We start from the raw sequence: 12,956 nt of genomic DNA, 5'->3' as shown, positions 1-12,956 counted from the left end.
TACATCTTGAGTATTCAAAATATTCTCCATATAGTTTTAAAATTTAAATTAAAAAGTGAATAGAAACTTAAAATAAATAAATAAAAGAAAACACGTAAAAACATATAAGCACATAAAAGCATGTAAGAGCACATGATTAGAATTTAATATGGGTGCCTCCCTTTTGATGTAGTGACTAAATAAGGGAAGATTAACCTATTTATGTTCAAGAATTAACAAAAAAAATCAAGGCACCTATTTAATTGGAAACACCTTAAAAGATAACATAAAAATGTACTAAATTCACCTTATCATGCCAAAGATGCAACTAAACATAAAAACACCCAAGATTGCAAGTTAAATGCATTTAAGAAAAGCATAATTAGCGATTAACAAAATGAAACAATTAGAATAAAAAAATCAAAAAAAACTGCTAGGGATGAAATTGCAAAAAATTAGAAAGTTTTTAGTTCAAAATATAGTTTTAGAAACAATTAGGGCTCAACACTAAATAAAAAATTTATAGGCCAAAATGAAATTAAAATAAGGATCTAAATCAAAGAAACCTAAAGTTTTTGAGTCACAGAAGAATTACACAAAAGCCTAGGGGCTGAAATGTAAAATTGGATTTCCGATTTAAGGAAATACAAAGAAAATTGAATTTTGGGCCATTTTAAATGATTGGGTCACAGTACTTTGGCCCAAGAGAAAAGTGCAATTTGTCCCATGTAAAATAAATTCGCTTAACTAAAAACCCAAGTCATTAGAAATAACAAATGTTTCGAATTTTATCTACAAAACCCAACACCAAACTCAACAAAAATAAAACACAAGCCATTATTTTTTCCTTTCTTTTCTTTTATTTTTCTCCTTCTTCTTCATCACCTTTGGCCAGCTAAAACTCCAGCCATCGGCGCCCATGGCAGATGCCGTCTGCTGACAGTGGCGTCATCGCCAAACCGTCACCAGGTGATTTTTTCAATCACTAAAATATATTTCTCTACTCAAATTTTCATGTAGAATCCATTTTCAACTTTAGTTTTTCACAAAAACGCACAAAAAGGGGTAAAATTGCTGATTTATAGTCAGGTATCATTTTCTGCAACCTATCCAAAAATATTAACAAAGTCCATAAAAGTTATAGCAAAACAACTTCTTAAATTGCTTAACCGAATCATAGTTCTAATTTAACAAGAAAAAACCAATATATGAAACTATAGGACTAACAGCAAACCATTTAAAAAAACAATTTTTAGTTGACACGTGCATGATCATCAAGATTTCCAAACAAGAAATCATCACTATGTTGTATGCTAACTTGACCAATCTATTCTTAAATAAAACAGACACAATCCCATTAAAAAACCAAATTTCCATTCGAGAAACATGAAAGGACTAAAAGAAATAAAATAACAGCCATTTAAAAGTTAGGGCAAAATGCCCCAATGACCCTCAAACTATGAGAATATTCAACTTTTAGCCCTCAAACTATTAATTGATAAGTTTTAACTCTCTAACTAATTAAATTATATAATTCTAGCATTTCTGTCAACTTGAGTCATTATGTTTAATAGAGATAAAGAATTCATGAGATGCTAGTGGCCGTCAAACTATTACAAAGTTTAACTTTGGACTCTCCAATTATTAACTGATGATTTCTACCCATTCAACTAATTAAAACATATAATTCTACCCTTTTCATTAACTTGAGTTATTATATCTAACAGGAACATCTATTGATAAAGAATTTGGGATGTGCCCAATGGAGTTTTTGACAAATTAAGAGGATTTAGATATAGTGACGTAAAGTTTGGAGGAATCTCACCAGAGAATTGATTATTTGGGAGATTTAGAAAGTTCAAACTTGGAAGTGAACCAAGACTTGTTGGTATATTCCCAAAAAATGAATTGTATGCCAGATTTATCTCATTAAGAGAAGTGCATGAACCCAATGAATTTGGAGCAACACCAAAAAATGAGTTAAATTCCAAATGAAGACAACTCAATTAATTCAAGTTGCCTATCCTTGTTGGAATTTCTCTATTCAAGATTTTGGTCAATTTCACCAATTTGAGATTTGGTAAATTAGTTTATGAGTCAAATAGGGTAAAATAATTTTACCCTAGCACATATCCTGTGAAGACAAAAACACCTCTCGATTATGCCCTTACTACGCACGTAGGCCTATCAATGGGTAGAGTTTGGGTCGAATTCATCATTTCGGACCCAAACCCATCATAGTATTCCCGTTCCGGATCCGGCCCATCTATTCGATGGGTCTTCTACTCTATCTCTTGGAACCGGGACCAATGGGTCTCAGATCTGGATCAGGTCTACCTAGAAAAAGAGATCCGTCAAAGCCTGTTTCGTAGCAACTTAAAAATGAAACCTATTTTGCCAAGAATTAAAAATGAAGCATGTTTTGCAGCAAATTACAAAGTCATTCAAAGCGAATCACAAATTACATATATTTCAAACTGGAAAGAAAACAGGTCTGGCTTGTATAGGTTTGGTGAAGTTGTGAAAGAAAATAGGAAAAAATTTTTTTTTTCCTGGGCAAGCATGTTAGATTTCAAGCTGGTGGACTCAAGAAGCTAGCATACACAAATATCAACCACAAGATGTTGAGTTTCTTTACCAAGTCACCCAAAAAAAAAACTCATGCCTTTCGGCGTAAAAACTGTAGGGAAAATGAAAAGCTTTAGCCATTTTTTTTTTTTACAAGATGGGGATAAGGGTTGTTGATACTATGGATAAATATGAAGAAGTGAATTCGAATCAACTTAAGAGGCAGCGTGGCGACTAACAACTAAAATTGGGTGTTCGACTCAACAAGAACCCTCTCCCTACTGTGGGATAAATTTGAGGCGCACTTGTTAAAAAATGAAAAGGAAAGAACTGAAATCGGATAAACAAGGACTCCCTCCCAAGGACAAGATAGATAGCGAGAGAAAGATAGAATAGTAGTTTCACCATGAATGGAGGCTTTCACCATGATTTTCAGAAACTTTTGGGTATTGACAAATTTATTAAAAAAAAATACTCGTGAGAGAGAGGGAGTGTCACCAGAAAATATGCTTCTTTGGAGCTGCAACCGTGTGAGATAGAAAGAGTGTCGTCGGCAGCGGGCCTCACTAGTCACTGTTGTAGCTTCGACAATCAACGAAAATGGCGGACAATCTGAAGTTTGGAGTCTTTGATAATCAATGAAAATGGCAGACAATTTGGTGGAAGCTCAGAATGGCAGACCGACGTGAAAGAGAGAGTGTGAGGGATTTCATTTTGCTCCTCTTGGAAGCTTGGAAACGGGATGGCGGACTGGCAGATCAAAAGAGAAGAGAGAGTGAGAGAGATATGCGGTTAAATTGGGGTATTAGAGTTTGGAAAATTTGGGAATAGAACTATAGAATTATTATTGTTTTGATAAGTATATATCTTTTTAATTATTAATCTATTTAAATGGGTTCGGGTTAGGATGCTATATTGAATATTCGACCAGTCTTTTTGCTAGAGTAAATGGGTTTGAATCCGAGTCCGGGTAACGGAATTATACCCCTACCCGTACCCGAAAAAATTTGACAAGTTAGATCCAAGCCCGGTTTACAGGCCTACACGCACGTGGCGATATTTCTGTTAGACATAATGATTCAAATTGACGGAAGGGTTTGAATTATATATTTTAATCAATTGGAAGGATAAAATTTATCAATTAATAGTTGGAGGGTCAAAAGTTGTACTTTATAATAGTTTAAGTGCCACTGTTATGCATGTCCTGCTATTTTTGTTAAACATAGCGGTTCAAATTGACAGCAGAGCCAAAATTATATGTTTTAATTAATTGGAGGGTTGAAACTTATCAATTAATAGTTAGAAGATCAAAAGTTAAATTTTGAAATAGTTTGAGAGTCATTGAGACATTTTGCCCTAAACATTAATAAGGAAAACATTTTCCAGTAAATAGATCCGTCAAAAAAGAACATAGGATATTCAAAATACTATCTGAGTAGTAGGATGAGTTAGTAATCAAGGCGCCCATACCTAATTACCTCAATTTCTTTATTTGGACCCACTAGAAGCCCAACATGTTCCTTTTGAATTTGTCCATTACTGAATAAAGTACATAAGACTTTCATTCAAAGCACATGGTACTATCATGCAGGATATGCTTAGGAAGCTAAAATCTAAATGAGAAACACTCTTGGCTTGAATGACTTAGTAAGTGTTAAAGGCTTTTATTTAAGGTACTTACTTAGGTTCAATTTCCTTTTGTAGAGATGACTAATTACATTGAGTGTGATCTGGATGTGAAAATCTTGAAAAAACATTCAGGTGTTTAGTCCTTCATTCCTGTTGTTTACTTTCTTTTGCGATCTCACATATGCTATGCTAGATTTCATGGTGTGACATAAGAATTATAACTATCTTTATTTGCTACTAAATTCCAAATGTTTGTTAGAGGTTGAGATATTAAGATTTCCACCATAGTAGAAAAGGATTGTGGAAATTGTTTTCTCAAGGTGAATTTTATTTAGGGGCTTTTTTCTGAAAAAAAAATGTTAATTTGTTTAGTGCATATCCAAGGTTTTGTCTTCCTTTTTTTCCTAATAAATTTGCTCTTGCTAGTGTTGTTTATTCTAAGTCTTTGTTAGATGAAGGAAGAAAAAATTAAAAGAGGTTACTTTTCTTCATTAAGCCTTGAAGGTATGTTTTAATGCCCTTTGTTTTTGTCTGAATAAATTTCTTTCCCTGCAGCTACTGTAACTTTCTGCTCTCTTTACCCTGTTATTAGTCATGAAAATTTGTGACGGCATCCTATTTCCTTTAGATCCAAATTTATTTTCTTTTACTTTCTTGCTTTACTTATTCTGTTTTTCCTATTTCGAGTTTTACTTTTGGGAATCATACACTGCCAGGACCTTAAGTTCAATTTCTTCTTTGCAGAATCCAACTTGGCCATATTAATTATTCGTTGTACATTTGATGTTCAACTTGTAGTTTTAGGTTACTTTCTTCATTAAGCCTTGACGGTATGTTTTAATGCCTTTTTTTTTGTGTGAAAAAATTTCTTTTGCTACTCTTTTTACCCTGTTATTAGTCTTTAGATAAGTGAAGATGAAAATTTTTGATGGCATCCTATTCCTTTAAATCCAAATTTATTTTCTTGCTTTACTTATTCTATTTTTACTGTTTCGAGTTTTTCTTTTGGGAATCATACACTGCCAGGACCTAAAGTTCAATTTCTTCTTTTCAGAATTCAACTCGGCCATATTATTTGTTGTACATTTGCTGTTCAACTTGTAGTTTTGCTCATTCCTTTTGTCTAGAGATGTTAGCCTTGTTTTTGTTTTTTAGTTTTTGTTTATTTTTCAATCTTATTGATGGGGTGCAAGATTTGCTTTTCTTTTGTTTATCACTCAATATTGGCAAGGAAAATAAACTAATTAGTTTTCTTAGGCCATTTGTAGTTTGCCCTTTGTTGAAATTTATTTCGGTTGGTAATAACCTGGTCAGTAACCGATGCCACTGGTAATGAAACTATTTTTTATGCTTATCTTTGTGATGATGATGATCCTTAAAGAACCTCAATCAAGCAAATTCACAACTTTTTGGTTGTTTATTAGGGGATGTAGTTTGATATTGCCAACTTCAATGACATTTCTTCTTCAAGTTTTCATGTTAGACTTGATGTATATTTTGTCAATGTAGTGAACTTTACTTTTTTATTCCATTTGATAAAACAATAGTTTGACCTCTGAAGACACCATTTTGTCACAAAATAAAACAGGTATAATTGATGTCCTTTTGCTCATGTCTTTACATAAATCTTGCTTGTCCTTTTTCTTTTGCTAGAGTATGGTTCTTTCATTAAATTTTTGTTGATTTTGTTCCTAGGGGATTGGCTTGAGTTATCATATTTAGTGAAAGTTAGTTTGATTTGGCTGGATTGGAAATAATAAAAAAATGAAACTACCATGCTATTGCACTTAGAGACTCTTAATCTCAATTAACTTTTTGTTATTTAATTAATCTCAGTTAGCTTTTTTTTTTTGGGTGCTCTTCCCTCTCTTGTTTTAGTCTATAAGATTTTATGTTTATTTTCTGTGATGCTAAGAGTTGCAGGTGCAAAAATTAAATGGCATATGTTGTGTTAAGAAGATTCTAAGTATGAGATAATGGCTTGTTTATCTTATCATAGACAAGAAAGCAAATATAATTGTTCAATCCTTATTGTTTTGAGTCCTATATCTCTTCTATTCTGCAGCCATTCCTATATTTTACAATTATATAGGTTTCTGGCCCAACATATTTTAGTGTTGTTCATAAATTCCTGTTGAATTTGTTCATGAGCAACGCATTTTTGGTGTACATAAAAAATTTAAGACAACATTATATGGTGATATATCATTTTCAAACCAATGACATTACCATTGCTGTCCAATTAGTCAGCAAAACAAAACATGACTCTTTGTCATTTAGCAACTAAGTTAAAATTATGGCTTCTCTTCATTGCTTAATAAAATTATAAAAAATAATCACAAAGATTTTGGTGCAACTTTACGTAAGTTTTGATATTTAATATACCAATTTGAATAATTACGCATTTGTGGGCAAACCTAAAAATTACACCGCGCAACCACTTCAATGCTAGAATTCTAGAGGTAGATCTTTCCCTTGAAGTTAGGTAGTTTTGGAAATTTCTCTAAGGAAGACTTGTGCCGGCTTAAAAGACACGACAATTGAGTGATTGACTTGGTGTGACAGTATCCCGTTTTAATCTAATATCGTGCAAAAAAAAGTTTCAATTCAACTGATAAAACTTAGTTCAAACGTTCCTTACACTACCCACTAATTAATGTACTGACCACTCTCCAACAATAGGTCCTTGATCAGTAATGACAAAGCATGGAATTTTTGCCCGTCCTCACTTTTTCACTCTCGCCCGTATAAAAGACTTTCCGTTACTTTCTTGATTAGGACTGTCAATGGACCAGGTTTGGACATGAACTCGGTTCGAACTCAATAGTTTTTTCCTAGTATGAATTGAGAAATAATTTCGTTATCTAGATTCGACCCGTTTACGATTTTAATTAGCATCTGACCCGGACCGAACAATGCATTAATAATTATAAAACATAAATATTTTTAAATACAATAATAATTCTTTTACCAAATTAAGAAACCCTAATCTTGTTGGGGCCTTATTTCTAAAGACAATAATATTTCTAAATACATCATTTTTGTTGGGCTTTATTTTTTCGGGTATATTTGAACTTGATTCGGGATCCGTTGAACCCTAAGCACAAAATCCATCGAGTATATGGGTCGGGTATGAAATTGGTATATTATAATAGATCCGGATTCGAAATTTTTAATTCTGGTCCAAACCCAAACAATTGACATTACCTAACAGATTCACAGAGGGACAATCCCCGAACACTTGTTTCATGGTCTCATCAAGAGGTCCTCCTGCATCCACGTCGACACACACAGAGGAGGAAGCAAAATGGCATTTTGATTAATGGGTCCTCAAAATCAACTCCCTCTCTGGAGGAGAGGAGTTGGTCATCATACTAATTGTGGAGTGGAAAGTCAAGGTTCAAATTTTATCTTCATCAATGCACCTCCATATGAGGATTGTTCTTAAAAAAGAAAAAAAGAAAAACAGTGTGTTTGGATAGGAGTTTATTTAAAATAATTATTATAGTATTTTTTATGATGTAATATGCGTAACATAAAAAAATAATTTAAAAATAAAAATATATTTATGATGGTGCGTGTAAACCAATGTTTTGAAAACCGAACCGGACCGACCGGTTGAACCGCAAACCGGCCATGGCACCGGTCCGGTTCAATGCCATAGTTGACTTTGTGAGAAAACCGGTCAAGAACCGGTTGAACCATAAAAACCGCTATTGAACCGGTTTTCAACCTTCCTTTTTTTTTTTTTTTGCAACTATCAAGATTCGAACTCAAGACCTTTGTAATAGAAGATCAATGTATTAACCGTTGCACCATCACATCGTATTAGTTTTTTTTGATAACTTATTTATATAAAGCAAACACTCATATTTCTTTTTTTCATTTTTCTTACAAAATCTCATCCTCTCATGGCTCTTTCTTTTTAATTTTCACCTCTCTCTCTCTCTCTCTATCCTCTTTTCTTTTGTCACTCCTTTTTTAATCAAAACTCTTTATTTTTAATTTATTGATTTTTTTCCATCTTTTAATTTTGCTTTTGTCCATTAAATTGAAAAAAGTTAAAAAAGAATTTTTTTTAACCCAAATTATTTAATGCCACAACCACTCACTTTTATCTCATTTTTTGTTTCTTATCAAGTTTACATTTCTATTTTCGATTTTCTTGACTTCCTTCGAACTCCAAACTTCTTTTTTTAAATTGCAATCTCTAAATCCCAAAATGTAAATTAAAATTTAAGTTCACAATATCTAAATTCTCATAGACGTGAATTTTATATAATTTCAAAATATTGTGATATTTTTGGGTTGGATTTAGATATAATTGAAATTGAGATGAAATTTATTTGTTTTAACCTATAATTTAAAAAATTTATTTTTAAAAATCCAAGTTATTAAAAAATAGTAAACTTTTCATCATATAAAGTATTAAATTAGTCCATTACATGTCTTATTTTGTACATATATATTTATATAAATTATTTTTTTAAAAATTCATTAAACCGGAGTTGAACCAATCCGACCGGTTGAACCTCGACCCTTTCACTTCACCGGTTCAATTAATGGTCCGGTTTTTAAAACATTGGCGTAAACTGCCATATGACACAAGTACTGGCTTGCTTGAAGGGACACGGCAGTTGACTTGACCTCCATCCCAGTGTCCCGTTTTAATCTGCAGAAAATCGTGCAATAAAAGATAAAAGCATGGAATTGTGGCGTCGTCCTCACTTTTTCACTCCCGTCAATATCAACGACAAAGACTGTTGTTATTTTCCTGATTCCTGTATTCGCATATGAAAGTGTATAACCTTCTGCATATATAGTGCATTTCACACTTCTACCTCAATGATCAAGCAGGCCTGAATACAAAAATTTTCTACTGTTTACTTTTGGTCATCTGCTTGATTCTGATCAAAATGATCTACAGAAGCGTATTGTTCTCGTGTTTCCCGCTAATTTGTTTGATTAGCTTCAACACGGGACTGATTTATGCCGATTATTGGTGCGTAAATCCTAACACCACTGCTGGCAGAAGGTATACAGACAACTTGAATTTCCTCCTTTCCACTCTATCCTCAAATGCTTCTTTGGCAAGCAGGAATGGCTTCTACAATTTCACTGCTGGCCATGACCCCTCTAACATGGTCTACGGCCTATTTAATTGTCGAGGTGATGTGAATCCCGATGGTTGTGGACGATGTGTAGCAAACGCCCGTGAGGATATTCTAAAGACATGCTGGAATCAAACGACGGTTTTTATGTTATACGACGAGTGCTTGTTGCGTTATTCAAATGAGTCCATGTTCCCCTGGACCGATCAGGGGATCATCTTCTATAGGGTGAATACACAGAATGCCACTGATCCAGACAAGTTCAACCAGGTCTTAAGTCATATGATGAATGACATAGCAAGTCAGGCTGCAAATGTTCGGTCAGGGAAGAAATTTGCTATCAAAGAAGAGGATTATTCCCCATTTCAGAGGAGATTATACGCCCTTGGACAGTGTACTCCAGATCTTTCCAGTCTTGACTGCGAGAATTGCCTTAGAAGCGCCATTTCTCAAATACCCACATACTGTAATAACCGTCAGGGCTGTAGAGTTGCGTTTTTTAGATGCAATATTAGGTATGAACTCTACAAGTTTTACAATTCTATAAGCCCAGCACCCGAGCCTGCATTGAGTCATCCTCCTACTCCTCCTCCTCCACTTCCTCCTTCCAATTCTACTAGTAGTGAAGGTAAGTTCCAGTTCTTAACAAAATGATATGAATTTATCTGAACTCTTAATTGTAATTTTGTTTTAGGATTAGTTAGTATTTCAAGTCTTTCACACTTGTAGCTATTGAGCCACACCTGGTAGTCAACAGCTATATTCATCAAGTTCTCACGTGGATTGTATAGATTTCATTACTTTTTTGCAGCCAATTGCTCGCTTAATGAAGCAGCGGAAGAAGAAATCCCGAATCTTTTTCTCTATATATAACTATGAAAACCACAAAAATCTCCATTGGTCAGTTATTTTGACAGAATCCAGTATGGGAATTTAAACTGTCTTATTTGTTAAAGATTTTAAAAGAATAAATGGATCTGAACATTTCACTTTTCAAATCCTTGCCTACTTTACTTTAAAAACAGATTTTTGAGCTAAAGAGCTTTTATTGATTTATTCAGAGGGGGGCGGAATCTCAACACAAACAATTGTTGCAATTGTTGTCCCAATATCTCTTGCCATTGTGCTATTGGTCGTGGGCTTCTGCATAGCAAGGAGACCCAGGAAGCCATATTTTGCCATTATGGAAACAAGCGGTAAATTATAAGGACTGAGAAGTGCAGTTGCAGTAAACACATTTACCATTCTTAAAGGGTCGATTCATTTAATATTCACTAAGCTTGTACCATTTTTGCTGCAGGTGCAAGTGAAATCTCAGCCGCAGAATCGTTACAATATAACCTCAGTGATATTCAAGCCGCCACGAACAACTTTGCCGTTGGAAACAGAATTGGAGAAGGTGGATTTGGACCTGTATACAAGGCGAGTTAAGTTTAAGCCATTTTCAAGTATGCTGAAAATTTATGAATATGATCGTTGTAAATCAAAATTTTCTTATACTTTGTTAATTTGCAATCAGGGTACACTTCATAATGGACAAGAGATAGCTGTGAAAAGGCTATCAAGAAGCTCAGCTCAAGGCACAGAAGAATTTAAAAACGAAATTGCCCTGGTTGCTAGGCTTCAACACAGAAACTTGGTCCGACTACTTGGTTTCTGCTTGGAAGGAGAAGAAAGAATACTCATCTATGAATTTGTGACCAACAAAAGTCTTGACTACTTTCTCTTTGGTTAGGTTCCAGTCAAACACCCTTGATTTATTTTGGAATTGATTGTCGAGTCTTTTTTGGAAATTAACTTTTGTAGTTAAAGAAACTAACAAAGACGTGCCATGTTTGATGATTTTATAGACCCAGAAAAGCAACCATTGTTGGACTGGTCAAGACGATACAAGATCATAGGAGGAATAGCAAAAGGACTTCTTTATCTTCATGAAGATTCTCGACTTAGGATTATACATCGTGATCTTAAAGCCAGTAACGTATTATTAGACAGAAATATGAATCCGAGGATCGCTGATTTTGGCTTGGCAAGGCTCTTTGGAGTTGATCAATCTGAAGGAAATACAAGTAAAATCGCAGGAACATAGTAAGTTCTATACCCACATCTTGTTATCTCCATGGTTATATGATTGTAATAACACAATGATCCCACTATCTTTAAAACTCTAATATTTAATTACATTCTCTACATTTTGTCATCATCAGTTTTAAATTTTCAAATTGCTGAATCCTGAAGTGTATTACAAATGGTTCTAATTTGTAGTGGTTACATGGCTCCTGAATACTTGCACGGCTTGTTCTCTGTAAAATCAGACGTGTTCAGTTTTGGTGTTCTAATTTTAGAAATTCTAAGTGGCAAGAAGAACAGTCAGTTCAACCAAGCTCATGGAGGAGATGACCTTCTAAGCTATGTAAGTACAAAATAAACATCTCATTTTCTTGGAATTCTCATTGGAGAGCTCTTGTATACATTTGAATGAGACAATTTATTCCACTGTCATCACTTGCAATATATGTTGCAGGCTTGGAGACAATGGAGGGATGGAACACCATTAGCATTGGTAGATCCAACAATCGGAGATACATATTCAAGAAATGAAGTTATTCAAAGCATCCATGTTGGCTTGCTATGCGTTCAAGACGAAATTGAACAAAGGCCAACCATGGCTTCAACAGTTCTCATGCTCAATAGTAATTCTATAACGTTGCCTGCACCTAATCCACCCGCATATTTTGGTCGTAGTAGAACACAAAGCTCACCTAACGATTTACCAGTATCTGATACATCTACCGACACCAAGTCTCCATTAAACCCGTCTATCAACGAAGTTTCAATCACTGAATTATATCCCAGATAAACAACAGCAGAATTATAGACATTTCTAATCATGTCAACTAGTTGCATTGGCAAAATTTATCAAGATTTTGTAAGTTCATTTTTTAATTTATTGTTTTGTACTCGGCAGGTTTTTATCTGAATTCTAGTACATAAAGGTCATGAATTTTGTATCTAAGAGGTCTAATAGGTTTGTGGCATTCTTCACTTTCGGTACTTTGAGCATTTACTTGCAATTAGAGATCAAGTGCTCTAGACAATGCTGTGTTTTAAAACTCAGACCGGATTTTAAAACACAGCATTGTCTAGAGCACTTGATCTCTAATTGCAATCCGATCGATCGAACCGGGAACCGGCCAAGTGTTCGATCCGAGTCATGCTTAAAAATCGAGTAAGTAAAAATCCGGGTTTGATCGGAAAAAAATTGGATTTTTTCGGCTCAAACAGCATTTTTTAAAAAAAAGCTCAAACTTTTTCAATATTATGTTTTGATCCCTAGATTTTAAAAATTATTAATATACCTCAAATATTTCATACTTTATCAATATTTTCTTAAAGTTTGGTATTATTTTTCAATTAAGTCCATAATTTTAATTCTAAACTTATTAATGCTCATTAAATAATATAAATTGTTACTTGATTGTTCTAATTTCTTTATATTTTCTTGTTAAATATATTTAAAACATTAAATATATATGAATATACATTTATTAATATTTATATGTTATTAGGTATTTTACATATAATATTTTAATTTTTAAATAATTTTTATTTATAACGTCATCCAGTTCAACCCCTATCGAGACCGGTTGAATCCATTGTCCCCTGACC

At 33.7% G+C, this 12,956-nt stretch overlaps 1 protein-coding gene across 1 annotated transcript; it reads left to right on the top strand.

The window, feature by feature from the left end:
- The first annotated feature begins 9,079 nt into the window (after window positions 1-9,079).
- On the top strand, window positions 9,080-12,325 carry LOC113718050 (cysteine-rich receptor-like protein kinase 10). Its single transcript, XM_027242972.2, has 7 exons — window positions 9,080-9,915; window positions 10,349-10,483; window positions 10,588-10,709; window positions 10,807-11,017; window positions 11,138-11,375; window positions 11,553-11,700; window positions 11,812-12,325. The coding sequence occupies exons 1-7, from the start codon at window positions 9,093-9,095 to the stop codon at window positions 12,145-12,147; spliced, it is 2,013 nt and encodes a 670-aa protein (XP_027098773.1). The 5' UTR covers window positions 9,080-9,092; the 3' UTR covers window positions 12,148-12,325.
- The last annotated feature ends 631 nt before the right edge of the window (window positions 12,326-12,956 follow it).

The sequence above is a fragment of the Coffea arabica genome, chromosome 11e (genome assembly GCF_036785885.1).
Source record: "Coffea arabica cultivar ET-39 chromosome 11e, Coffea Arabica ET-39 HiFi, whole genome shotgun sequence".
In the NCBI taxonomy this organism is placed as follows: Eukaryota; Viridiplantae; Streptophyta; class Magnoliopsida; order Gentianales; family Rubiaceae; genus Coffea; species Coffea arabica.
The sequence above is the reverse complement of the archived record's forward strand: the minus strand, read 5'-3'. Positions and strand labels throughout refer to the sequence as shown.